Source organism: Rhizoctonia solani, chromosome 16 (assembly GCF_016906535.1).
Source record: "Rhizoctonia solani chromosome 16, complete sequence".
In the NCBI taxonomy this organism is placed as follows: domain Eukaryota; kingdom Fungi; phylum Basidiomycota; class Agaricomycetes; order Cantharellales; family Ceratobasidiaceae; genus Rhizoctonia; species Rhizoctonia solani.
In genome coordinates, this window is record NC_057385.1 from 1,353,716 (window position 1) to 1,380,284 (window position 26,569).

Sequence of the window (26,569 nt, forward strand, 5' to 3'; positions counted from 1 at the left end):
ATTTTTCTTAAATCCAGTATCTACCAGATTAATACGTTGAGACAAGTGAGTAGTTTGATACGTAATCAATAGTGCTGGTTGTCCAGTAGCTCACACGGGTACAGCATGTCGTCAGGTCTCGGCTTGGAGGTCGTGTCGATTGTCAACAAATTGCAGGTATGTATCTGTGGATTTCAGGAGGAAATGTGGTAGTAAACTAAACGGACCACAGGATGTGTTCTCTGCCGTCGGCTCCAGTGCATCTCAGATCGACCTGCCACAGATATGCGTAGTGGGAGCCCAATCCAGCGGCAAGAGTAGTGTTCTAGAGGTGATCGATTGAGTCTGATAAGTACTCAAATCGATGTATTAACCATTTTGATAGAATATTGTCGGTCGCGATTTTCTCCCTCGTGGTTCTGGTATTGTGACGCGTAGACCATTGGTACGCGTCTTTAATCATACAAGCCACACGACCCCGTATCTGAGCACATATCCAACTTATAGGTGTTGCAATTGGTTAATCGTCCGATACCTGGGGCCCAGCCAAATGGAGCTGCGCCACCCACCTCGCCTCCTGCACAACAGACCAATAATAAGGGAGGGAACGAGACCAATGAACACGAATGGGGCGAGTTCCTCCACCTACCAGGAGAAAAGTTCCATGGTATGTGGAAACAGAGAGTAGATCATGTACAGTTCCACTGAACTTGACACATCTGATCCCCCTTGACCACTCCCAATTAACGTGTCAAATTAGACTTTACCAAGATTCGGGCTGAGATCGTCAAAGATACCGAGCTCAAGACAGGAAAGAATGCAGGCATTTCTCCCGTTCCCATCAACTTGAGAATCTTTTCTCCCAATGTGCTCACACTCACTCTCGTCGACTTGCCGGGTCTCACCAAGGTTCCCGTTGGTGATCAACCACGAGATATTGAACGTCAAATCAAGGATATGGTAATGAAGTATATTTCTAAACCAAATGCGATGTAAGCGTTCGATTTGTGGATTTCCTACCAACCACTGGCGATTGATATATTCTTTCTCTAGTGTCCTTGCTGTTAGCGCTGCAACTACCGATTTGGCCAACTCGGATGGTCTGAAGCTTGCACGCGAGGTGGATCCTGAAGGGACGCGCACTATTGGTGTGCTCACCAAGATTGACCTCATGTGAGTATATCCTGGTAGCTTCAGAAACCGGTAGATGACTGAGGACGATATTAGGGACCCAGGAACCGATGTCGTTGACGTACTGGCAGGAAGAGTGTAAGTAGTAATCAATTGCAACCCCTACTTCCTGGGAACCTAAACGCTTGCAATTTAGTATTCCTCTTCGCCTTGGTTATGTACCAGTCGTCAACAGAGGTCAAAGGGATATCGAACAGAGCAAGGCCATTGCCGCTGCGCTTGAGCATGAACGGAGCTTCTTCGAGAACCATCCAAGCTACAAGGGCAAGAGCCAGTACTGTGGAACTCCCTTCCTAGCTCGCAAGTTGAATATGGTTCGACCCCAATCTTGCACCTCTTATCGAATTAGCTTCTGAGTACTTTTGGTTAGATTCTCATGCACCACATTCGTGCCACACTGCCGGATATCAAAGCCCGCATTCAACAGCAGCTGCAAAAGTATAACGCTGAGTTGCAAACGCTTGGAGGACCGATGGGCGACTCGAACTCGGTATGTTAGTCTCTGCCCCAATAGACCCGTTCACTTATGAATAATACGTCCTACTCAATTTGGCACGACGCTCTAAACACATGCGCTTTCGGGTACACAGTCCGGCGTAGTGCTCAACGTTATTACGGAATTTACCTCTGAATTCAGAACTATGATCGATGGCAATACAAACGATTTATCTCTCAACGAACTCTCTGGCGGTGCTCGCATTTCATTCGTCTTCCACGAGCTATACAATAATGGTGTCCGGACCATTGATCCATTCGATCAAGTCAAGGACGGTGACATTCGTACGATCTTGTACAACTCTTCCGTAAGCGTTCTTGGTCTAGTTGCCGTTGCCTTTTCAATAACATGGACACTATCAGGGCTCAACTCCCTCTCTCTTCGTGGGCACTACGGCGTTCGAAGTCATTGTAAAGCAACAGATCAAACGACTCGAAGAGCCGAGCATGAAGTGCTGCCAGCTAGTTTACGACGAGCTAGTTCGGATTCTGGGTCAATTGTTGAATAAGATTGTATGTATGCTGAATGTCCGCGGTTAACTCGTAATACTGATTATTATTATTATTCGTTTAGCAAGCATTCAAGCGTTACCCACAGCTTCGAGATCGGTTTAACTCGGTCGTAATCAACTTTTTCAAGAGCTCGATGGGACCAACGACCAAGCTTGTTACAGACATGGTTGCGTGAGTTCGTATTTCCTCTTCGGTGCTGCTGACTCTGACTGTTTTGCAAGCATGCAAGCTTGCTATGTTAACACAACGCATCCTGATTTCTTGAACGGACACAAGGTACTATCTCCGTATATATCATAAACATTGGCACCTGACAATGCCTGCAGGCCATGTCTATCGTCACCGAGCGATTGAACGCAAATAGGCCCAGTACCCCTGCTGACAACCACAAGACCGGCAAACTCGCTCCTGGTACAATTAACAATAATAAGGACCTTGACGTTGAAGCCAAGAAGGAGGAACCCAGCTTCTTCGGTAGCTTCTTCTCCGGGAATAAGAACCAGCCGAAGAAGAAGGGCGCTGCAGTCATGGAGGCGGTAAGTCGCTCGAACGCTCGGTTTTTGGGTGGTGTTTGATAAATCTCTTGTAGCCACCTGCGGTTATTCGCCCCCAAGCCCAGTTGAGTGATAGGGAGACGATGGAAACGGAAGTCATTAGTGAGTGATAACTCCTGTGTACTTGTGCCAATTCATTGACAACTGTACCAGAGCTGCTCATCACTTCCTACTTTAACATCGTCAAGCGTGAAATGATCGACATGGTTCCCAAGGTAATGCATTTTTGTAATAATATAATGAATGGTTCGCTTACACGATTTCCATCAGGCTATCTCCTTGACCTTGGTCAATCATTCCAAAGAGAACCTCCAGCGTGAACTCCTCCAGGAATTGTACAAACCTGATGTTTTGGACGAGTTGCTCAAGGAGTCCGATTACGTGGTCAGCAGGAGAAAGGAGGTAGTCCAGATGCTTGGTGCTTTGAACAAGGCGGATGAGTGAGTGCTCCTGTGGGTTCCCCCTTTTACAAACTGACGTTCTGCTTCAGGATTGTCGCTTCGGTCTAGAAACATAATCTTATTCTCGCCAGCTTGTGCGGGTGAAATCATAGATACACTCTTAATCCGATGGCTCTCTGGTTTTTCTCAATGTCGCCCCTATATGTGTAGTCTCTAGTGTTTCTCGTTTCAATGATTTGAATCATACTACTAATATACATTGCTGGATTCTCCGAAGAAAACAAAACACAAGAAAGAAAAGGCCCGCAAAGCAAGAGAGATACATGGCAGAGAGATCTGAACGAACAAATATCAAAAGAGTCTAGTATCGAAACCTTGGCGAAGCATCATCGGCCACTGGACGTAGGATGATCGAGCCGTAGCACCCCAATAGTATTCCCGAGTGCAGTAAACAGCCTATCGTACGATGCGTTTGTGGAGTATATCCGGGTGAAAGGTAAGCGAGGGTAAGAGAGGTCGCGTGGGTCAATCGACGAGTGACCCCCGGATAACAGCGGGGAAGATGGCAGTTGAGCCTCGGCGGCTCGCCCTAGTCGTAAGATGCGCGATATATGGGGCGAGTGCCGAGAGTCGGGGGATTCGCCTGATTGACGGCTAGTCCGAGCAGGAGTGGCTTCGTGGCCTTCACAAAGTCTGGATAAAGTCGACGTCCCTCGGGGCAACTCTGTTGTGGCAGTATCCACCTGCCATACCTCCCATCGCTCCAACACTGAATTTGGCAAGTTCTCGTGCTTGGTTGCAATGATTGACGAACCGGAGACGCCACTTTCGCTACCTGGCTTATGTGCCCTAGATTTACGCCGAATCCCCACCACACGAGTGCCAACAATCTCCCATTGTCCATTTTCACAAGACTCTTCAATTGTATGTTGCTCCCATCTGACATCACTCCCCACTACATGCTTCGGGCTATGATTGTGCCCATTCTCGGTGGAGGCACCGTTCGTTGCGGGAGGTGCCAGGAACCCAGAGTAGTCTTTGGATGCATCCGGAGTCAAGTCCTCGGTTCCGGTGCTGGACGAGCTTTCGAAACTATGACGGCCGTAACTCGAACTCGCTCTCCGAAGGCCATGGATAGATACGGGGAATTCATTGACCGCGGTCCCTCCGTTGACACCCCCGATTCCTAACCCACTGACCACCCGTACCCCGGATGGGAACCCAAAAGAGATAACACGAGGACCGGCGAGCGTGGATGCGATGGATATTGGCTGACAGGAGCATCGACCGGGCTGGTACAGGACCGACGCACGACGGATGTAGACGGTAGGATTATGGTTTGCCGGTGAATTCAAGGCCGAAGGAAGCGCAAAGGCAACTGTGAAAGTACAAGGGGGAGGCAGGCCGCATTGTCGGCAGGGAGGCGGCGCAGGCGGTGCGGGTAGCAAGACGATGCGACCGCCGTTGGGCGAGGCTTCCGGGACCGACGAATCCTCGTTGTGGAGAGTTAAAGAGACGTCCATCTCGACGATCGGTGCGATGTTTGTGCCCCAGACGGCTGCATGACCAGTACTAGTAAGAGTTGCAAGCAAAATCCCCAACGACCATTCGTGCACGTCGATTGCAACAACGCCCGATACTTTTGGAGACATTACGGGAGTGTAGGACGCCACCCGGTCGTTGTCTAGATGACGGCGATAAACATCAATATGCCCATCTGGATTAGAGAACGCAATCGCCACAAACGTCTCCCGGACGAAAAGCGAGGCTCGGGACTGCGGGTACCGAGGGACAATTCGTGCGAGTACAACTCCGCTATCGCAATCCCATTCCAACACAGTTCCGTCTTCATAGGCAGCGAGTAGAGTGTGTTTGGGCGACGGCTGCGTCGAAGTGAAAGACGAGGGGAATGCACCAAAATGCTCGCTTTGCTTGCTCTTGAGGAACTTCAATTCCCGAACAGTGTCGCCTGTGCTCTGAAGCAACCGTCTACCTAGAACCGGAGCGCCTTGGCTAATGTCCCAAATCTGAATCACTCCGCCACCGGCTACAGCCAGCCTTCTTCCTTTGGAATCGATGGCAAGCGAGGTTGCGCGCATTCCAGCGACAGGGACGGGAATAACAATCGGCGGAGAGCGAGCGGACTTGCTCCCGTTGCTCCCTGGACCATTTACCTGGCCCATCCTCCCGGGGCTAGCCGGTCTACTAATCCCCGCCTTTGTTGCGTCTGACCATATCAAGACAACACCCTCCACGCTCACGGCTGCAACAACCTTTCCGTCTCGGCTGGCCTGTATCTTCCCCAGGTCGGACTTGGATCCCCGAGGCAAAGTAGTAAAAGTCCCAGCAATCTTCTTTTCTTGCTCTTCCCTCTCCCGCTCCCGCTCCCTCTCTCGCTCGTGTTCCTCTGCGTCCCCTTCGATCAACGAATCGATGCGGTCACGCTGTGCGGCTCGAAGCTCAGCGTTTCGCAACAGATGCAGCAAAATTCCGTATAGCCCGGCCAGAGTCGCAGCGATAGGTAGGATCAGCACCTTGAGGGTCCAAAGTACAGGGCGCAAACGGCGCATGCGGTAGCTCCAGCCCATGGGCTTGGCTTGGCTCTCGCGCGCATCTGCGGCTGGGGGAACAACACAAGAACAGGGGGCTCGATCCGGATGTGGACGAGGGGATCGTTGGGCGGGTTGAGAGTGCGCCAGATTATCACGGATGTCGACGGGAGTGCGGAGTGGTCGGCTCGTGGGGGACATGTGAGCTAGGGTGGTATGGCGCTGTGTGGGGTGTTGATACGGATTGGGTTGGGGTGAGATGGTGTATGGTTTGTCTCTCGGTCTCAAAGCGTTGTTCGAGCTCTCCACCACTCGCGATGAAGCAAGCGGCCCGGAATAATAATATAGTCCGCCAGTGATCGCCAATACCTAGATCCAGGACGAGTTGAGACACAGATAACACCCGAAATGAAATACTGACCAGCATGAGGCTAACATTTCTTGCCGCCTTGGTCTTGAAAATCTGCCTAATTCCGAACCTCGTCCTAGAACGGCGATGATCTGGTGCATTCGAAGCACTGCGAGGTGACGAAGAACCTTGTCGTAGTACGTCACTAAGCTGCTCATAGATTGAGTCATTTTCGTTGGATCCAAGAATAGGAAAGCTAGTACGCACCTCTAAGCGCTGCAAGTCTATACTCAAGACGGCCAAGAAGAATGTGTGTATCAAGAACCAGTGGGCGACAAGTACAACAATCACAAAGACACAGAATTGGCGAATGGCTCCTGATGAAAAATAGGCAATGGTTCCCAGGACGGCGTTGTAGGTAATGAGCTTGAGAGTAATGCTGACTCCAGCCTTTTGCAGCCCTTCCGCTATCCGTCGTCGAATAGGGAGAGAGATAGATGTGGCCAGGACAGCCTCCATCTAAATAGGAAATCAGGCCACTGCAACCTTACGAGCTGAAATGGTGCGATGGCATACCAATACAAACATGTTCTCCGCGCCTACAATAACAATGACTATTGGCAGAATACTCCTGTACGAAGGGGGTCAGATCAAGAAGAAGAACTAGAATAGGACATACCATGGAACCATGGTGACTCGGAATCCAGCGATAGCACAAACGCTCACACTGGTGATAGTAGAGGCGAGGATTTCGACCATACCAGTAAATGTCAATCCAAAGCGAGAATGAACCGAGTCCATACGACGCATCGAACCGGAAAGCTGTATGAATATGATTATGTAGACTACGTAGAGTCCGACAGAGACCCAAGGAGAGTAACTCTTGGGTAACGCCGCAAACTTGAAAGCAATTAAGAGTCAGCCACGTAGCAAGAGCACATACAAGTGTACTAGCATTACCTCAAGCGCAAGAAGCTTCGGTTGGTCGCCTGAAGGAACGACTTCAGCCCCATCTGGCACGGATGATTCGACGAGCTTTCTCCATGCATCATGACCAACGTTCGCATGACAATCATCTTCTCGAAAGAAAAACGACACGGAAAGGAACTTGCTAGACTCGATGATAGAGCCGTACCCAGCATGGTCGGTAGTAAGCCTCCCAGCGAGCGCCATTTCAGCCGTTAGAGGGATTCCACCGCGGGATACGTTGCGATGCGCCTTGTTGAGAGATGTGTATAGATGAGGGTCAGTGGCAATGATGTTTGCATCATCGCTCCAATGGGCTGTAGGACTAATGACAAGACACTTGTGGGAAGGAGGCGTCGCTGGGGAAGTGTTTTCAAGCAGACGAACGCATGGGAGCTCTGGTGTCAGATGGTTTTCGAGAGTGGTTAGGAGATTGAGAGTAGGGAGCAATGTCTGAAGATTAAGTGCTCCAAAGGGGTCGGGGATAGTGGAGGGGATAAACAAGCGATCGACGCGTACGGTGTGTTCGGTACCACAGCGAGCTCTTGCAGCAGCGTCTGTGCGAATCTTGAGGGCGTCATAGCCTTGCCAAAAGTCATGGAGGTCGTTGTGATGGAACGCATCGTTGGCCGAAGGCAGGAACAGTGAGTCGAGGATGCGTGTGCTAAAGTGAGAAAGCGGCTGATGCGAAAAGTATATGGCCAGTGCAGGATAGAAAAGCGAAGTAATCACAAATCCGCATATCAGAATAACACGGATCTGATGTGTCGCACAGTGTCTGAATGTCAAAGTAATTCGTACGTATTAACCCCCATGATAAACCATGAACACGTACATGCCGAAGTCATAAAACAACTGAGAGACAGGTCGCCGGCGAAAGCCCCATCTTGTACCAATGCTCATGTGCAACCCGTTTATACGTCGATATCCCTTTTTTTGCCAATGACAATGTCCAACTCGAGGGCGTCGAAAAAATAGCAAGAAAAAAGGTGTGCCAGGCGGCGAGATATAGCAACGAGGTAAAGTTACAAAGCCAGAGTCACAGTTGATCCAATGAAGAACCGCCGGCTTAGCTTCGGCATCACGTAACTTTATTCACTAGCGCTCGGTTCCTTGCTCCCAAACTCTTGTCTTTCAGACTCTACCCAACGGCCTTGTATTATTATTATCTATCATCTATCATATGACTCCAACACAGCTCAACATTGGACCGTTCGTTCATTCATTGCACATATAGCTGGTCGAATCGTACATGCAAACTATACTTGCCCACCCAAACCCAGCCTTGGCTTCATCGATGCTGCCGGGTACAGTGACGATGGCATTCCTCCCGTTGCTAGGTTTACCGTCGTACACGTTGTTTTAATCTAGTCCGAAGGGCCAGCAACAAGTACAACCATCCGAGTCTCCAGCGTACGTATCCATTGCAACCACGCGTGGTCGACAAGGCCGAGGCGAGGAAATCCTCCGCGATAGGTTCCGAGCCATCGATAGAGCAGAAGATGGGTGCTAACATTCTCGAATATACTTAGTACGGTAATCGCTTGGATCTGCGAACTGGTTTCGTCTCATTACGTCGATACCGCGAGCTGTCCATCCAGGCAACAACCAAAAAAACTACCGAGAAAATGTGCTTCCTCAGGGGATCGGTTCCCGGCCTGTAGATCTATTCAGTACCAGTGGCGGCAGCTCAAGGGGGCTACTTCCATGCCTCTAGACCACGTGGAGATAGATATATGCACATTGCAGATTACGAGAACTCCAGTCAGGCCTAGACCTTGGCCCCAGACGCGGACTTCAGCAACTACATCTCAGGACTAGGCCGAATTGAATATCAAGTGCCACCACAATCAGAAATCAGGCCTATCTTTTGGACAGCAATCATTATCGGTCTGTCAAGAAACACGGACTCCAAGTAGACCAAACCATTCAGTCAATCCTCAATTTAATGCCGCATTTGGGGAGAGTGGCGTCGATCACCCCCGCCGATCCCCCTTTGCAAAATAACCTATGATGTGGGGCCAGTTAATCAGGGACTGCACTTCCTCGACGGCGCTCGGGGGTGTAGATTAAAACGATGTATATTCCGTAATTGGTAGTTTACCTCGCTTTGGGTCCAGTGACCAAGCACTTTGAGTTTCAGACTCATGGGTTTCACCGATAGGGGTTACACAAATGTATGCAGTTGTTTCAGAATAGGAACTTGAGACCACTTTGTCTTAATTATACGGGACGGTTATAAAAATCTCAAATATGGTCCGTACACGAGCAAGATCGCTAAATAGGTGGTACGCGATATGAATACGTGCCGCACACGTCAGAAGGCTGTACCATCCAACGTATCGAACCTACAAGTGACTCGATATAATGAAGCGGATTAAATCGTCTACGTACCTAGCCTCCGCTTTCAGCCACAGTAGGCACCAGAAGTGAGGTCACTTATATGCCAGTCCTTAGCATAACCGAGATACAGGGCGGGATCATCCACGCCTTTTAGAACAACCGTGTCAAAGAGCTGATTCGCGTTTAATTCAATGCCCCCTTAAGGCAAAGAAGAACAATTTAAGAATAAATAGTATCGTCGGCCTAGGCCTATTACATCTATTTTGCAGCTGATCACCATAAAAATGTTTATGGTTTCTTGTTTATCCAACCCTTTGCACAATACTGCGCAGGGATCCAAACCTTGAGCAGTCCCCGTCATTTGCCTTTACTGGGGTCCTGTAATGACGCGTGTACCCTGCAAGCCCAAGCAACCCTCATTTTACCGTGCTTAGCTGTCAAATACGTTGGCGCCTACTTTAATGTCTGAGCTCATAGGGTCTGTGCTATAATACATAATCGATTGTATATCACAAAGTTGGCTGGACCCATGCTTCGAGGGCGTTCAAGTTTCAGCCGCAGCAAACACTGTATGCAAGCAAGCGAGACTCTCGCAACCCGCGCCGATTCGGTTGCAAGTCGCATTGTTGGTTTTCCAAGCCACATAGATTCGAGCCGATACCAGAACTATTTCAGATTTCGGCGCGCGCACGCAGAAGCAATGGAAAGATACGCCGAGGGCAAGATGCATCGGCTAGAAGCCTATAGTATTATCACGAACTCCAGACAACAAACTAAGAATATTCCCCCGGCAACAGAATTTTTTTTATGGAAACAAGAAGTGCCATTAGAAGCGCCCTCGGATGGACTTCGTGGGGGTGAAAGCTATTCAGCCTGCCTGGCGTTAGAATCAGTTAGGCGATTTGTTTAAGCGCTCGCCACGGTACAACGCTGAGGCTCGGATTTTGACCTTCCTTCTACAAACATACGTACGTATGTAAGGGGCGTTGTAATAATTCTCTGAAACAAATTTATTATTAATTTCTGACAGGCCAGGCTTACATCTTGGTTTCTAACAAAACGTTTGCCGAGACCACACTCCCCAAGTTTCATGTGATGTGCTGCAAAACAGATTGGCAATGTAATAATGTCCAAAATTGAAATATAATTACAGGATTCATTACCTATCGCCAGCAAACAAAACGCTACAGGATCATGTCGGGCACATACAAAACAGAACCCTTACCAGATACGATTATCGCAACTATGTTGCCTAAGCACTACCAGTGTGACCGTTGGTTCCATTCGCACCATTCGCTGGCACGCGCTCCTCATCGGGTGGGAGCCTAATCGCACCACCTCCAATTCCAGCCCTGATGTCTTCTGCTATCACGTACACGCTACGCGCGATAGCAAAGACCGAAATGATGCCGAGAGCGAGTGCGGCCCACTTTACTGACGGTCTATGAGAAAAATGTAAGTGCATGGAAGAAGGAGTGACGGGAGTCGTGCGAGAACAGGAAACTTACTCGATTTGTTCCGCAAAGATCGCGAATATGCCCCAGGTCACGGCCACGTTTCCCGGAATGTTCCCCCCTGGAGTAAAGAATGCGTGGCCGTGAGCTGTTGCGACGAGAAGCGAGCTGCGATAGGGCGGGTTACCAAAACAAGTACGGCGCATTGTATTGCACGGAAGAGGGTTCAGGAACTTACAGTAGCCAGATGGCGGCGATCTTTGTTCCTAAGCCCGAGTAGATCGCATTTGGTGCGAACGCGGCGAATGTAGAGATCGTGAAGATAACTGAGATGAATTGCATTTCGTCAGATTCTATCAATACTTTGTGTGATGGACACCCACACAAAGTCCAACCATCATATAACGCAAATGGAATCTGATCAATCGAGTTAGTGACTCAACAGAATGGCGAACGCCAAGTTCAAGCTTAGCTAGACTCACATAGACAAAGACTAAACCACAACAGTCAATTAGGTTAGTTATGGGCAACTTGCAAGTTCAAAAGTGGGCTACCGACCTTCTTCGCGCCAGTTAAACCCAGAGACCACACGGAACTCTTTCTGTAACAATAGAATGATTAGTATACAGATCGATAGGATTATGCCGTGCTGCTCGCCTTGATTGCCAAATACGTCTGTGCAGCCAACAGGGATACAATGATGGACACAAACCATGCAAATACATACCACTGCCGCACCCATGCAGCGGTCCATACAATAGAAGTCAGCATCAGGGCCGACCATCGCCTTGCATTGCAGCACAAAACAAGTTAGTGCGTGCCACAAAACGAGGCAACGAAGTCATACCAAGTAAGCCCACGAATAATAATTTCTTTGCCCCGCTCAGTCCACTGAACAAATGCAATTGAACCAGCGAATAGCACATGCACAAGGAATAGGATTGCGAATGCCCAAGGAGCTGGAGTCAATAGCGTGCGGCGTCCGACACCGAAGCCATAGCGAGGGTATGGGATGGGATCGACATCGGTAGGATCACGGAGACCCAAAGACAACGTGAAGACGAAAAGCTATGAGCACATAATGTTTCAGTTCCTCGTGCGAGTCAAGTTATAACAACTCCCTTACGTTTTCGGCAGTAAACCAGAGGAAGAATAGTGTATTGAAGAGCTGAATTAGAGGGTAGTGAATATTCGAGTCCAGATCATCCGTGATGGCATCGAGTCCGCACCTGATATGTCAGATACCTTGATAGGTCCTGGGGCGTTCTGCTCAGTCCCATCGACATTACTATGCAAGCAGCTGGTATACTTACCATGTCTCAGTTGAACGCCTATGACGGTTAGAAGGAGAATGGAGAGCCGATGCGACCAACTTAATTCATGACATGATGTCACGCGGCTTTGTACGTTAAACTCTATTTGTCAGCCACGGAAGGTTCCGTGGCGCATTTATCCAGATAATGTTTAGATTACTAGCAAGTTGGCTGTATAGAATAGAAAATCACCATATAGAATACACAAGGAAGCCATACAAAAAGGGAAACGATACGAACGAGGCTCCGAAAAACGAGATACACAGAAGAAAGCTACAAATTGAATATGCGAGGAAAGTCCCGAGGGTCTTGAATGTGGATGCACAGAAAAAGAAGGGCGCATAAACTTGGTCATAGGTGAAGGTAAACATAGTATAGTAATCCGTTTATTTCAGTTTGATTCGATTCGATTTAATTCTTGCACTTGACCATGGGTAGGGTACGGCCAAACCCGATGGCAGTCTTAAGGTGATCCCACATTCCGCCAAAGGCAGGTGGGTGTTCCCCAGCGACCAGGAAATGAATGCGGCCTCGAGGGGAATTGATTTTGATCCCATCACAATCTGATTAAAAAATAAATATGAGCAACCCATCAGGGACAATATAGCGGACATTTCGGGTGGGGGGAGTGCGTAAAATTGATCACGAAGGCTCACCTTTGGGAATTTCGTCGCAACACATAGCGCGGTCAGAGTAGATTACTTCCATTGTGTTGTCACAATCGACCTCACCGTCGCACCCGATGGGTGCGCTTGTCATTGTAACCCCACGGAGGCTTGCTGCAAGGCGAGAGAACGTCGCAAGGTGCCTTGATCGATACATCTACCGTCAAGGTTTATGTCAGTATAGGTCTCTATTTACGGAAGCGATAAAAGGGGTTCAATGCGTATTGATAGACATTCATATGCGCTAAACTCGAATGGGGATCAAAGCAAGCAAACTTACGATTACTCCATGGAAATCAGTGGGAAGATACACGGTGATAGCACCGGAATGGGACTCGGCACGTAGGTCAAATCGAGAGTTCTCAGTTCGAGTCTAAGATTCCAAAAATGTTGGTCAGACTGAGGTCAGCTTAAGCGAGAATCGAGCAACGTGCTTACCATTCGAATGGTGAGAGGGCCAGTAGTGGTCGACACATCGACTTGAGGGCGGTCATCTCGAGCGTAGCTTGTGACGACGACATGGGCGTCTATGGCTCCTTTCTCGGTACGCAACTTGATGTTACTGGACGAGGGGTGCTCCTCAGGCTCGTCGGACCAAGAGGCTCGTGAGCCAATTCTCCATAGGCCAACGATAGATTTGTTGGCCTTCTCAGTTATCTGGATGTTCTTCTCCTCGTTCATGGGGACAGTGAGCCCAGGAGGGGTGATCATGTTAGACTGGAGGAAGAGGTTAGACATTGTTCAGAGAAATTGAGAAGGGTGATGCCGACGTACTGCACGGCGGACGGCCATTTATAACTGGTGGGAAGGACAAAAAGCAAAGGGTGAATTCAGGGGTTGACAATAAACCGGAAGATCATGGGGGGCTAATATACGCGGGAGTACGGGCTCGATCAGGCTATCCACAGATATGTATTAGGTTTAGATCACGCCAATTACCATGTAACATCAACAAGCCCCCGGACACCCGTCCGGCGTACTTCCGGAAGCCCTGAAACATGAGAGATCCGGGCGCGGACTGTTTGGCCCAGTCCCTTGCTGTATGGGAAATATGTCAGATTTAGGCAGGCTTTGCTTCCTCGGCCACTGCTGACTCGACATTGCTTGGTACTGTGACACATCGGCAACAGCATGGGTCTGGCCTGCTCCGAACACACACCAGTCAATAACTCCGGGCAGCGGGGAGCAATACTCGCGCTGCTTCTCATGCCGCCAACGCAAGAATGCATTTGCTTCTGCCACAGCCACCCGCCGTTTCAGACCTCATCTTACGTCCTGTCTCGGTCGGCGCATACACGACTATTCGCTTAGTTATCTGAGTGATGCCATCACCGGAAGTGTTTCGAATATCCATATGAGCCCTATGATACAGTGCATTGAATCCAGATAATTATTCCAACTATCATCTACCAAGCGAACGAAAATAGAACCGACCCGACGTTATCAATGCTTCATAAACATACCCATCACCCGGGCGACTAACGGATTCGCATGCCACGTTGGTTCTCCTGAAACAATAATCCGTACGTTTCGCCCCGCTCGAACCTCGACAGCGTCACTTGCTCGCAAAGTCCCATCACGCTCGACCGACAAGTGACGCATTCCACGAGTTGTCACCAGCTCGGAACCACTGCTGCGGTTATTACCCACCCCACGTGAGTTCGAGCTTACTTTCGAGTTTGAAAGGGATCCAGAACGTGAGCGCGGTCTATTTAACCAGTTTGTAGGCATAGTAGCGGCCGTGGCGCCCAGTCTCACGAGCCGAAACGCCCGCGCTGAAAATGACGTACGCTCCCCGTGTGTGATTGTCCCCACAAAGTCGGGTGGCAAAGCAATAACTACACGGCCGGTGTCTGAACTCGCCGTAAGCCGGAACCGGTACTCTGCATCTCTTGACTGTGGCCATTTGTTAGATACATAGGTGTCATACTATGAAGGATGGAACCAAACTTACCACTCTAACGTCAATATTCCCGTGGATACTTTGAACATCCAAATTGGCCCTATCACAATCCGTCCCATGAAATTCGCGCCCGACAACCGAAAACGCCGCGCTAATTTCCCCATGCTCAGTACGAAGTTGTAGGTCTACTGGCCCTACATTCCTATCCCGGTGGTCCCTGGGACTGTATCCTGACCCCGACCGGGAGTGGCTATTCGACCCAGACCTCGAATGTGACCCGCGCGTGAACCGTGTATCAATAGACCAAGAACCAATTAAGGGCGTATTCCCCGTTTGAACAATCGTAATCGGCCGAGGGAGTTGGTTCTCTGACTTTCGGGACTAGAACAGAAAAGATGCAATTGCTTAATTTAAGTCGGGTTCTCGAGGGATTGCGAACCTACGCTAGCGTTACGGGTAGTCATGCTTGCGTGATGGTGGCCTGCACCGTCGGGTCCGTATACAGGTAGTTAAGAACCTGACAGTTGCACGGTATCGGGTCAGTCCAGAGTCGTCGAGGTGGCTGACTAGACAAGTCGTCCATAACGTACGAATAAATACACCCAAAGCCACGGCTGATAGGATTGAAACAGCAAGCCACCACCAATCTGTCGTAACCAAGTCGTGAAGCGGATAGAATGAACGAGGGGAAATCGAGAAACAATAACCACGCAGCCTTGATACTGTGCGTATTTAACTTTTCTGCTGTGTTTATGTGATGTGATAAGCAGTGAGGTCGGAGAGTGTTCACAAGCTCAAGGTGAAGGGATTCCTTTGTCTGAGCCAAATGAATTTCGTCTCGCTAGGGATCATGCTGTACCCAATCCACAAATCTGTTTGACCCATCGATTGCGCATATGTATGGATCTACCGTGTTCTTCCGCCCTCACGTGGGATAGACACAGGGCGCTGGATGGCACATGCCTATAGCAGGAGGTTTGGAGCTGCAGAGTGTTTCAACTCGAACTGGAGGCTTTCAGGCCCATGATAGATGGGTTATCAAGATCCATATGCATAATAAGCCTGGTTCATTACGGGCTGAACGTTTCGCCGCCTGACTGAAGAGAAGGCATTGTCTCAAAAGGGATATTCTTAAAGGGGGAGGCGCGGCGATCGACAATTGTGGTATTTTAGACGCCCTGGTGGCAGTGCAAAGTTTGTCCCACGCCCTCCAATCCAATTCTGCCTCTAACGCGATGACCGCTTTCTATGCTGTCCGCAGAGCAGCATTCCAAGCGGCAAGTCTTAGAGGCAAGCACGCGGAGACATTATGACTTTACGTTCCACTAACGTACATGTAGCTCTGCACACCTCTGCACGATGTGCGGCTGTATCGAAATTTCTGTTCCCAGCCATGTCGCCGACGATGACCGAAGGCGGGATCGCATCTTGGAAGAAAAAAGAGGGCGAATCATTTTCCGCTGGTGACATTCTTCTCGAAATCGTGAGCGCGTTCTGCCCGCGTTTCTCCTTGCTATTGTATTGAACTCAGGGTAGGAAACCGACAAGGCAACCATGGATGTCGAGGCTCAAGACGATGGAGTGCTCGGTAAAATATTGGTAGGTACCCCTTAATCTATCTAGCCGACAAAATTACAAACTTCATCAATCGCCAGGTTGAAAATGGTGCCAAAAATGTCTCTGTGGGTACCCTTATCGCATTACTCGCTGAAGAGGGCGACGATATCTCCAACATCCAAGCTCCAGCAGAATCAGAATCAGAATCGTCATCCTCTAAATCCCCCAAAAAGGAGGAGCAATCCACCAGCGCGTCTTCAGCTGGCACCGCCCCAACATCTAGGTCTTCCCCTTCTGCTCCGGAATCTGCCGCCCCCAGTTCAACACATCATGATTTCCCCAAGGGACCGTTGTTCCCATCTGTCATGCGTTTGTTGGCTCAACACCACGTCTCTTCCAAAGATGCGAAGAAGATCAAGGGGACCGGCGTGCGTGGTATGCTGACCAAGGGTGATATCCTTGCGCATTTGGGGTTGGCAAGTACCCCGACAGGAACATTCAAAGTCACTCAACCGAAAGATACGCCTGCCACAGTTGGTAAGACAGGGATCAAGGCAGAGGGTCCTAAGAAGGTGTGTATGCATTATTTATGTTAATGATTTACTAATGTCGCGTCTAGGTCGAGATCGATGCACCAACGTTACGAAGGCTGATCGTCGAGGGTATGGCACTCAGGGCAGACAAATCGCTTACCACGTCTAAACCTGCCCCTGCGACCTTCGATTCGATCATAGATGACTACTTGCCACCCAAACCTGCCGGCGTCAAGCTTCCCGTCATACCACCTACGACTCCTGCGCGACATGGCTATTTTGATGGGCTACTGTAAGATTTGTCCATCTATTGTACAGTTCATTATTATAGATATTCTGGGGTCATATTCACATGAAAGTCATCTCATCAAGCCTCGTCAACGAGAGCAAGGCACTGGTTGAATTATCAGTCATAGACAGAGGCTGAGATGATTATACTACATGCCTTGAACTCGATCAATGCACCTTGGCTGGCTGGCATCATGAATTGCAAACTCAATAACCCGTCCCCGTCGATTCTTAGTGAAACCTTCAGGGAGCTCTGAAGAGGCCGGAGAGCTCGTGCAATATGTCGATATCGATAGCTTCGATAACATAAATATACTATCCAATCAGAGTTTCACGGTAACTTACTTGAACGAAACTCGCTCCACACATTCAAATAATTCGAGTACCTCACGATCATTAGGGTAATCCATCTATCAATACACAAATTCAGCGTTGTAGGCAGGAGAACTGGTGAGTTGGATCAAACCTCGGTGCTACCAAATGCCCCAACAGCATGTATGCAGAGTGGGGACTGCTTCTTTCCGCCACCCGGTGGGTTGCATATGATGGTTAGCGTATCGCAGGACTGGTCGATCTCCGAAAGAGCCTCTCGTAGCCATACAGACTAATGGACAGTCAGGAATGAGCCAGTAAGTGGTGACAAACCCACCTTCATAATAAGCTTTACTACTCTGCATGTAGCATGTGAGTATATTTCTATGAGGTCGAGGTGTTACTCGCTTTTCGTCATCGTCAAACGGTAGTTCCAGATTAGGCTCTGGCTCTAGAGTGGTCACTTCACAGGTCGTCTTTGGTCCATTTGCATCTTCCGCTCTACCAAAGTCTGAGAGGCTTGATGCTCTTCAGTAAACTAAGACACTTACAGAAGAAGTGTCAGCGGATATCCCTCCCCCTGGTAACTCATCCTCAATGCGGTAGCCTTGCTTGACGTAAAGTAATTATCCAGCCTATTTGCATTGAGGTCGGCCCATTCCTTTCCTTTTCCTCTGCCTTGGGCTTTCCCTCGAGGTTTTTGTTCTGCGCCGGCCCCACCCTTGACAAGTAAATTTCCACCGGCCGTGCCGAATATATTCAGGCATTCCAGCAGAACGTCAAGCTGGACTTCGAACACCGCTGCCGGTGATTGAGAATCAGATCCTTGGGAGGAGGCCGCGTCACCAGACGGTGGATTGAATGTATAATTCGAGAATAGAGAGTAAGGGATGTATGCATTTGCTGATGATAGCAGGTGGGGTCAACAGCACGTGTAGCCGATGGGACTATGTGGCGCACCAATAAGTGAGCGTGCTTCCTCAACAGTCACGGTGATGCCCGCCTCGGATATGGAGATAGTTGCACGCTATGCTAGGGATGGTTTGGATTGATTGTAGAACAATAAACATTCCCTAGGACGCACGTTGACGAATGCAACGCCACGGATCATGCTGGCCAAGTGACGGACGTCGTTCACTGACGCCTGGAGAACCTACACGATGCAATTAGTCCGAGTACATTCAGGAACATGTCAATCACTAACTTCTGGAATGGCTTGCTGCGACATTAATTATTCAAATTTCTTCCCAGCTGAGCCAGAGGATCGTGGTCGAAGCTAAAAGAGCTCTATTCCGTAATGGGCAATCTGTCGATCATTGGCCAGCCACAGACAAGGTCAAATTAAAATAAACACCGATCACCCCATAATATAATTTCAAGTACTCTCGAGCAGTGTCGCTCATGTCACTCGAGTGGCTATAATACACCTACATTCGTCGAGAACTATCTCGGCTAGGTGACAGAAACCATGTGAACAATCGGGTTACACAAATTGACTTTACCGCCCTCTGGTTCGATTTCAGATTGGATGTTGTAAGCGCCGGGCTGATTAAGATACTTGCAACCTAGGACCTGCGTAAGCTCTAGATCTCTCTTTCACTTGCACCTTACCTTGTACTGTGATGCAATTCTCGTTCACTGGCCCGGGGAAAGTAAGAAATATCAATCTCTCTGGTTCGAGCTCGACCCAGTCTTCGGAGTCTTTGCTTGCAGAAGCGCGTGCCAGGCGTCAAGCACGAGAAGCCGAGCAGCGAAGGCATGATAGTGCCACAGCTCTTGCCATATGGTGGCGGGGGGTTCAAGCCAGACAGGCTGTTCGAAAAGAATATGCAAATATATTTGAATCTGGGCCTGGGCAACTCTCCCCTATAGAATGGACACGATCTTTGCTTGTCTCTGGAACCAGGGGTGATCAGGGAGAGGCGCGCTTGGGGCGTTGGTCGAGTGTGTTCGTAGCAGACAGTGAGGGTAAGTTTGCACCAAATGTCCGTTGTACCTATTGATTTAATTCCTGGCTAGCACTGTTTGCACCATTTTCAACTCGAAATGCCACCCAGTGGCTAGACATCTTGTGTCGACTTTCGGTCCGATTATTGCATACTATATCTGCCTCTCCTCAGTCTCCGCATACGATAAACCATCTTACTGTGCTACAAAATCTGCTAATTCCGGACCGAATGCCGAAACATCTTCCACCCGCGACTACCCAAGACATTGCCCGGAGTATCATCACCACAGTCATTCCAGCCAAAACGTGTATGTACCCTCATTTGAATCACGCCATTTTGTCTGTGGTAAGCAGTAAACACCTTCGTATTCAATGACTTGTTTTGACCTGTTCTTTAGGATCCCAAATTGAAGACATCACCACTGCTCCCTCCACTTATCGACATTGCGCTAGCTCCTGTTTCGCTATTAAATGCAACGAAAGAGGCTAATGGCATTGTATACCAAGAGGTCATCGAACGATTTATTGCTTCAATACTCGCTATTCCATCTTTACCCTATCGCCTACCTTTGCCTGCTGTTACACGCATTTCTTCCCGCTTCCCGTTCATGCATCTGGGCCGTGTCGATCTTTACTCGCTTGTTCGTAAACTGGAATCTTCGGACACAACAGGAGGAAGTGCAGAGGAAGCCAAATCTGAACTTGCTGCCAACTTGTTCACATTTCTCCCTGTCAAGGTTTTATCTCGCTTCAAGGATCATGAACGGAGGGACTACCTGAACCTCCTCGCTGCTGTATTTGACAGCCTTCCAACTGGAGCACTTGATCCCCGTAAAAGCAGCTCAGGCTTGGCTGGAAATAAGACTATTGTTGATGACGATTCAGACACAGATTCGGATGTAGAGATGACCCTGATAGCTGCTCAAGCCCCTGCTCAGCCGTTGTTGAGCCCACGGACGCGGAAACGCCTCGAGCAACTCACCGATTCTGCCTATTTGACGGCCCTGATAGGATCTCACGCTGATGCTGCTGTGTGTCGATTCTTTGTCAGTCTCTGGTCCGCGTGGCCAACTAGGAAAGACGCCACCTTGGCCGCTATCCTTGCCTTGCCCACGGGTGCAGGAGCTACTGGTGGTGCGTATGGAATTGTCAAGGGTATCTGGCGAGGCCAGATTAGGCCAATCATTGGGACGCTGGGAGATGGCGCCGGGCAGGGAACCAAGGCCCTAGATTCGTTAGTTGGTAAGTCGACCATGTTACCCCACGATTGTATGCTCACATGTGGCTTAGATGATTCAACCGAGAGCTTATGGCCACCCCTCGTATTCCTTACGGTGCTATATACCAATATGCTTCGCACCATGTCCGACGACGAGTTTTTCTCTACTCAAATTGGACAAACGCCCCAGACCCAAAGTGCTCAGAATCCACTTTCGACATCTGAAGTTGCGCATTTTGGGCGCTCATTGCTCGGAGTGGTGTTCAGACTCTACCTACATGAAGCGGTAATCGGCACTCGCCGAGTACCAGGCCTGGGAGACATAAACTTTGGTATGGTGAGGGAGTGGGGGACAGAGCTACTACAAAGTATATGTCTACGAGAGTAAGTGGCTGGCCAATTTCACAAAACCTATCATCCCTAATACATAATGTTCTACAGTTCTCGCAGAAAGTTCACTCCTGAAGGTCACTGGTTAATGGTCGACGCTAGTGATGCCCGACAAATATGTGCTGCTGCCCTCCTCGAAGACGAGGAATCTACCAACCCAGAGATACTGTTTCCCACATCCCGTGCAGGTTACGTTACCTCGCGTACAACTCGAGCGCAACTTGCGTCTTTATCTCCCAGGTCCAAGATCCTGACTCATATACCGTTCTCAATCCCCTTCGATGTACGCGTACAGGTTTTCCGGCAGTACGTAGCGAAAGATTGGAAGGATCTTGCGCAGCGTGCGAGGAATGGAGAGATGTTTGATGGACTCTCGCATGGTAGTAGGAGAAGGTCGAATGCTGTTGTTCGTAGAGGCAGAGTTGCGGAGGATGGGTTCAAGGCTTTGAGCGGAATGAGGAAGGACATGAAACTTCCTATTTCGATCACTTTTATTGATCAATGGGGCAACGAAGAGTGAGTCATTGGCTATACTTGGGTAGAGTCAGCTGCTGATGTTTGGTATGTAGAGCTGGTATCGATGGCGGTGGTGTGTTCAAGGAATTCCTGACCTCGTGAGTGAAGGTATAATATTACAAGAGATACAATTGCTTATAATCAATTAGACTGGCCAAGGAAGTGTTCGATTCGGACCGTGGCCTATGGCTAGCGAACAAACAACAGGAGCTATACCCCAACCCGCATCCATATGCTAAAGAGTGTGAGTACATTAAATGAACTATCTTTACCACTACTGATCGCATCTTTTCAATAGCTGGACAACTCGAGTGGTTCCGTTTCGTAGGCCGTGTGTTGGGCAAGGCGCTGTACGACGGTATCTTGGTGGATATCGCTTTTGCGCCATTCTTCTTGGCAAAGGTATGAGGAAATTGGCTGTTCATTTGTTCTTGAACTAATCAAAAACCACATAGATGTTAGGCCGGGAAAGCTACATTAACGATTTAGCTTCGCTCGACCCAGAGCTTTACCAAGGGTTGATGTTCTTGAAGAATTACAAAGGCAACCCCGAAGAGTTATCGCTGAATTTCACAGTGACTGATGATTGTACGTATATGCTATGTATCTTAAATCCCCTCTCAAACTCATCCAATCTTTTTTAGACCTTGGCCAAGTGACTGTCACCAATCTTGTCGCCAATGGAGCGGATACCCCGGTGACGGCTGAAAATCGATACCAGTACATCCTCATGGTTGCACATTACCGCCTCAAAACACAAATCCGCAAGCAGACGGATGCATTCATGGAGGGTCTGGCCGATATTATCGACGCCAAATGGATCAGGTATGCCTGTCGCTAACTTTTCAATAGCCATATGGCCAACCTATGAATTAGGATGTTCGACCAGAGAGAACTTCAGATGCTGATTGGAGGTACTCCTGATGCGATCGACATTGACGATTTACGCGCAAACTGCGTATATGGAGGGCTATACGACGAATCTCATGAAGTAATCGAAACCTTCTGGAAGGTTAGTAGCACCTGCCTCTGCTTACCGCACCCACTAATTCGAGCTTTGCTCAGGTGGTAAACACCATGAATCAAGAGGAAAGAAGGGCATTGTTGCGATTCGTCACGAGTTGCAGCCGGCCGCCTCTCTTGTGAGTTACGAACATGATCGTACCAGCGTAACGTTAACTCACATTCTGATCTCGATGCAGGGGATTCAAGGAGCTCAACCCTCGGTTCGCGATTCGAGACGCTACATCTGATGATCAGCGGCTGCCCACATCCAGCACATGTGTGAACCTTCTCAAGGCAAGCGTGCCTTGTGACGTGGTTTGTCTATACGTGACTAATCTTGTGGTATCGTAGCTTCCTCGATACTCGTCTGAACACATTATGCGCCAGAAACTCCTTCAAGCCATATCCTCCAACGCTGGTTTCGACTTGTCATAGACTAATAAATGATTCCCTATTCTAATGTATTTTCTTCACGCCTTGTACCTGTAGTCAGCCGCTATGAATAACTTTAAGATACTAACTATACACTTGATCCTGAAGAATTACAAACATCCAATCCCCTTGGGATTGAGAAGTAGATAAAGTTACACCCGGGTGTGCCTCTCCACACTGATCGAACCCCGCATAACGACACTCCGATTACATGAACAAAACGTTCTCGACCACTCGAGAAACCACGCCCGGGAGTCCGTGTTTTCGCTTATGCCGGCGTCGTGCAAGCCCTACAAGAAGTGTCACATACAACATCTCTCCCACGCCAACACAATCCACCGGGTTCATCTCGAGAACGTGGCCCTTTGGAGTGAACTGCGTCTCGACAGCAATGTGTTCTGTCTTATCTGGAGCATAAAGCTTCCATCACCGAAAATGAGGAACGAGGGGACAAGTCAGGCGCTTATTCATGGGCTTGGCGGATGATCACCGAAATATTACCTTGCGCAGATTTCGCAACTCTAGCTTCCACTCGTATGGGCGACGATCTGAACCATTGAACTGTTCGGTACTGTATAAATTATATATACATAAGTGAATAAACGAATAGACAAAGCTACTTACCAGTCACCTTTGGCCGGGGCAGCACTCTTCCATGCATCTCCCAGAGGTATCCAGGAGCCACAGCGCTCTCCTTCAGTCATATACGCCGCTTTTTCAATTTTGATCATGTCCTTTTTTGGATCAACCCACGCAACAGATGCGAGCACCATGTCGTCCTTGCACCGCACAATATCCTGTGTAGACCGGCTTCCCTTTGGGCCAGGTTTCGCGCTACCACGGAGGACATACATATCACCAGTTTGATTGGGAAGCGCAAGCCCGATATCGCCATTTGGGCGCTCGTGGACAGTAAGGATCGAGGGGCCCATCGACATGACTAGTTGGTAGACGCGCAGGGGTGGATTGGGTTGAAGCCCTGTGCTAATGAGTGGGAGGGCGGGTACGAGGCGCGAGGGGTGAAGGAGGCTGAAAAGCGCGCGAGCTTGACAACCCGTATTCTTATACCGGTCCCTGCATCGGAATGCATGAGGCTATCAGGCGCCCGTCGTTCTTGACGATCAAAAAGGTACTGCATATGGGTTACTTTTATTACTTTGATTCAATACACGTTCGTCCCTATCGAGAACATCAAGCTAGAACAGCCCAAGAAAAGACATCTTGGGAACAGATCGACCGAGTTTTTTCAGAGGAGGGGTGTACAGCTCATTGTTTCTGCGCGCCCAGCTCTCTCAACAGCACGTCGCGCCCCTTTTCAGAGCGCCCACGTCCACTTCGTTCGCGCTTGAAGTGATTGGAGATCAAGAACGCCACGTCTAATAATAGAACAGGTACAGATACGTACACATCAATACTCGACCATCTATCCGAGTGCATACACTTACCCAAGCTTTGCTCAAAGTTCAGTCTTGGATCACAGAACGTCTGATAGCGGAGAGAGAGTTCCGACTCTTTGAGTTCCATGCTTCCGCCAAGACATTCAGTCACACTATACCCCTCTTCGTTGAGCTCCCCCGTAAACTCGAGGGAGATCCCACCAAGGCGCGAAGGAGGGCTGTGGGAAGAGTGGATTTGGATGCAAGATGTAATCTCCGAAATGATGGTACTGAAATGACGAGTCTTGTGCCCAGTTGATGAGGTCAATGTGCTAAGACGTGTAAAGTTAGAGACAAAACACAGCAAGATCCTATTCAATACCCACTTGCCGTGCATGGGATCGCATATCCAAATGACCGGATGTCCCGAAGCTTGTACACTCGAAATATGACCAGGCAAGAATTGTTCAATCTGTAGTCATCGGTCAACGAGAACCCAAGGCCGTCAGGGAAATAAGAACTGACTTTAGAAGCCCCGTAGCGCGTGATTAAAGTTACTTTACCGTCTTCGCGATCGGGATTCACAACTATACAATAGTTTAGTGTATTGTTTCAATCGACCAGGGGGGGGGGTGAAACCTACTATCGAGAAGGCGCACAAGTTCATCATTCTGCATCGATGGCCCAACCTTGATTCCAATAGGATTGCGAATGCCGCGAAAGTATTCGATATGCGCTCCATCCAGTTGCCGAGTGCGGTCTCCGATCCACAGGAAATGCGCCGATGTATTGTACGGCGCGAAATTGGGGTTGACACTCGTAGATAGTCCCGCGGATCCGGATGTAGGAGATGTCGGCCCATCGACGGGCGCGCGCAAGTTGGAGGCAGAGGCAAAATACGTGTCATGGCTTCTTCATATTCAAGCATCAGACCTTCATGGCTGCGCAATGCATAAAGTCATGTCAATGCGTCGAACAAGGAGAAGGAGGCAGGCGGCAAGCGGGAGCGGAACCAGAACAAGCTACGAACCTTGTGTAAAAGTCAACCTCGCCGAGCACACCGCGCCCGCCACCTGATTCGAATCCGCCTCCGGCTTCGTTGGCACCAACAGTCCGACAAAAATCAAGCGCGTCCGAAAGACCCTCGGAAATTCGCTCAAATTCGTCCCTGCATAAATGCAAAGTAAATATTGACAAGTAAAGTTTCTATCCCGGACGATACACAACCCCAAAACCTTTGTCAAGGGGGAGAGCAGAGGAAGGGGGGCATATTTGCAACTTGCCTGAGGGCTTGACTGCGAACATGACCCAAGGACCAATCACGAGGATGACTGAGCGAGGCAAAACCGCTCGTCAGGAGCGAGCGGAGATAACACAACGTCGCTGCCGAATGAAAGTAAGCCCGCTCGAGCCGCTGCGGACACGGTTTGCGGTCATATGGCGATAGGCCATTAACATTGTCGCCCCTGTCAAGCACGTTCTAGGCGGTGAATCTGGGCCTCGAATTAGGAGGTTGTAACCCGCACGTACCGAAAGCTGGGTATCTCTTTGATGTGTTTCCCACCTTGACCGTCATCCATTTCAACCTTTTCGGTCCCGCTCGAGCGCGGCTTGGCGTATTGGCCCGCGATGCGCCCGATTCGCACCACGGGGAGACGCATACCCCAGATCATGATCAGCGAGAAAGAGAGTATGAGACCGAGCTTGTGCCGAATGTTTTGCTAGAAATCCGGTATGATTGTTATTATTATTATCAATGGCAAGCCGGTTTGGAGGGGAGTTTGTGTCCCCTGATCAGCAGGACTTGGCCAACTTGCCTCGGTGCATGCTCAAAGCTCTCCGCGCAGTCTCCGGCATGCAACAAGAACGCTTGGTTATTTTGCACGAGCGTGAGTTGATGGCGCAGACGTTCGACCTATTGTGGTCGGGTCAGCCATGCGTGCGTGCGTGCGTGGGTAGGGTATCCCTTGTGCGCGTTTGGGACTTGCCTCGGACTGGGAAACGAGCGGAGGGAGTCTTTTGATCCTCGCTATTACCCTAGGCCAAAATTTTTTCAATTACGCTTCGTGATAATCAATTAAATGCGTACTCATCCAACTCGGCCTTGTTCTCATACTTGACATCCTAAACCCCGCCCCAGTCAATACATGCATGCATACACTCTCATTCGCACCCACCTGCGCAATCGGCTTGTTTCTCCAAGACGAAGGAGTCCAAGTTGTCGAGTTGTCCATGATTGACGGAAAGAATACTACCAGTACTTTGAGTGCTCCAAGAGATGTATCTATGTATGTTGTGGGTTAAATACAAGCAGGGTG

The 26,569-nt window shown here is 49.3% G+C and overlaps 9 protein-coding genes across 9 annotated transcripts; 3 read left to right on the plus strand and 6 right to left on the minus strand.

Annotated features, from left to right (window-relative positions):
- Positions 1 to 105: 105 nt before the first annotated feature.
- Positions 106 to 3,241, plus strand: RhiXN_01675 (dynamin central region protein; the record flags this gene model as incomplete). Its single annotated transcript, XM_043321494.1, has 18 exons — positions 106 to 156; positions 212 to 310; positions 365 to 424; positions 487 to 646; positions 740 to 971; positions 1,033 to 1,152; positions 1,207 to 1,248; positions 1,307 to 1,484; positions 1,541 to 1,660; positions 1,761 to 1,973; positions 2,029 to 2,178; positions 2,240 to 2,349; positions 2,400 to 2,454; positions 2,505 to 2,714; positions 2,768 to 2,834; positions 2,886 to 2,947; positions 3,003 to 3,172; positions 3,223 to 3,241. The coding sequence occupies 18 exons, from the start codon at positions 106 to 108 to the stop codon at positions 3,239 to 3,241; spliced, it is 2,118 nt and encodes a 705-aa protein (XP_043187317.1).
- A 278-nt stretch (positions 3,242 to 3,519) lies between these two features.
- Positions 3,520 to 7,900, minus strand: RhiXN_01676 (sterol regulatory element-binding protein cleavage-activating protein; the record flags this gene model as incomplete). The annotated part of the gene is made up of 7 exons (XM_043321495.1): positions 3,520 to 6,051; positions 6,104 to 6,241; positions 6,299 to 6,550; positions 6,608 to 6,662; positions 6,711 to 6,931; positions 6,992 to 7,775; positions 7,833 to 7,900. The coding sequence occupies 7 exons, from the start codon at positions 7,898 to 7,900 to the stop codon at positions 3,520 to 3,522; spliced, it is 4,050 nt and encodes a 1,349-aa protein (XP_043187318.1).
- Positions 7,901 to 10,592: 2,692 nt separating this feature from the next.
- On the minus strand, positions 10,593 to 13,564 carry RhiXN_01677 (membrane permease; the record flags this gene model as incomplete). Its single annotated transcript, XM_043321496.1, has 14 exons — positions 10,593 to 10,782; positions 10,849 to 10,962; positions 11,033 to 11,120; positions 11,178 to 11,211; positions 11,277 to 11,287; positions 11,353 to 11,395; positions 11,533 to 11,581; positions 11,642 to 11,862; positions 11,921 to 12,023; positions 12,559 to 12,670; positions 12,764 to 12,929; positions 13,053 to 13,145; positions 13,211 to 13,489; positions 13,547 to 13,564. The coding sequence occupies 14 exons, from the start codon at positions 13,562 to 13,564 to the stop codon at positions 10,593 to 10,595; spliced, it is 1,521 nt and encodes a 506-aa protein (XP_043187319.1).
- A 651-nt stretch (positions 13,565 to 14,215) lies between these two features.
- RhiXN_01678 (uncharacterized protein) lies at positions 14,216 to 15,139 on the minus strand (the record flags this gene model as incomplete). Its single annotated transcript, XM_043321497.1, has 3 exons — positions 14,216 to 14,668; positions 14,727 to 15,056; positions 15,119 to 15,139. 3 exons carry the CDS (start codon positions 15,137 to 15,139, stop codon positions 14,216 to 14,218), a joined length of 804 nt encoding a protein of 267 aa, XP_043187320.1.
- A 929-nt stretch (positions 15,140 to 16,068) lies between these two features.
- RhiXN_01679 (pyruvate dehydrogenase protein X component) lies at positions 16,069 to 17,061 on the plus strand (the record flags this gene model as incomplete). Its single annotated transcript, XM_043321498.1, has 4 exons — positions 16,069 to 16,158; positions 16,212 to 16,274; positions 16,331 to 16,804; positions 16,852 to 17,061. 4 exons carry the CDS (start codon positions 16,069 to 16,071, stop codon positions 17,059 to 17,061), a joined length of 837 nt encoding a protein of 278 aa, XP_043187321.1.
- A 110-nt stretch (positions 17,062 to 17,171) lies between these two features.
- Positions 17,172 to 18,593, minus strand: RhiXN_01680 (cell cycle checkpoint Rad1; the record flags this gene model as incomplete). Its single annotated transcript, XM_043321499.1, has 9 exons — positions 17,172 to 17,349; positions 17,399 to 17,463; positions 17,520 to 17,657; positions 17,703 to 17,714; positions 17,770 to 17,866; positions 17,917 to 18,268; positions 18,326 to 18,392; positions 18,450 to 18,518; positions 18,570 to 18,593. The coding sequence occupies 9 exons, from the start codon at positions 18,591 to 18,593 to the stop codon at positions 17,172 to 17,174; spliced, it is 1,002 nt and encodes a 333-aa protein (XP_043187322.1).
- A 949-nt stretch (positions 18,594 to 19,542) lies between these two features.
- Positions 19,543 to 22,878, plus strand: RhiXN_01681 (HECT-domain (ubiquitin-transferase); the record flags this gene model as incomplete). Its single annotated transcript, XM_043321500.1, has 13 exons — positions 19,543 to 19,659; positions 19,712 to 20,555; positions 20,604 to 20,916; positions 20,974 to 21,438; positions 21,492 to 21,536; positions 21,588 to 21,682; positions 21,737 to 21,840; positions 21,894 to 22,026; positions 22,083 to 22,263; positions 22,315 to 22,450; positions 22,504 to 22,580; positions 22,641 to 22,758; positions 22,795 to 22,878. The coding sequence occupies 13 exons, from the start codon at positions 19,543 to 19,545 to the stop codon at positions 22,876 to 22,878; spliced, it is 2,712 nt and encodes a 903-aa protein (XP_043187323.1).
- Positions 22,879 to 23,082: 204 nt separating this feature from the next.
- On the minus strand, positions 23,083 to 25,924 carry RhiXN_01682 (3-deoxy-7-phosphoheptulonate synthase; the record flags this gene model as incomplete). Its single annotated transcript, XM_043321501.1, has 9 exons — positions 23,083 to 23,295; positions 23,377 to 23,446; positions 23,500 to 23,949; positions 24,281 to 24,583; positions 24,638 to 24,723; positions 24,777 to 24,838; positions 24,895 to 25,163; positions 25,282 to 25,419; positions 25,782 to 25,924. 9 exons carry the CDS (start codon positions 25,922 to 25,924, stop codon positions 23,083 to 23,085), a joined length of 1,734 nt encoding a protein of 577 aa, XP_043187324.1.
- A 201-nt stretch (positions 25,925 to 26,125) lies between these two features.
- RhiXN_01683 (3-deoxy-7-phosphoheptulonate synthase) lies at positions 26,126 to 26,485 on the minus strand (the record flags this gene model as incomplete). Its single annotated transcript, XM_043321502.1, has 3 exons — positions 26,126 to 26,288; positions 26,341 to 26,375; positions 26,429 to 26,485. The coding sequence occupies 3 exons, from the start codon at positions 26,483 to 26,485 to the stop codon at positions 26,126 to 26,128; spliced, it is 255 nt and encodes an 84-aa protein (XP_043187325.1).
- Between the last annotated feature and the right edge of the window lie 84 nt (positions 26,486 to 26,569).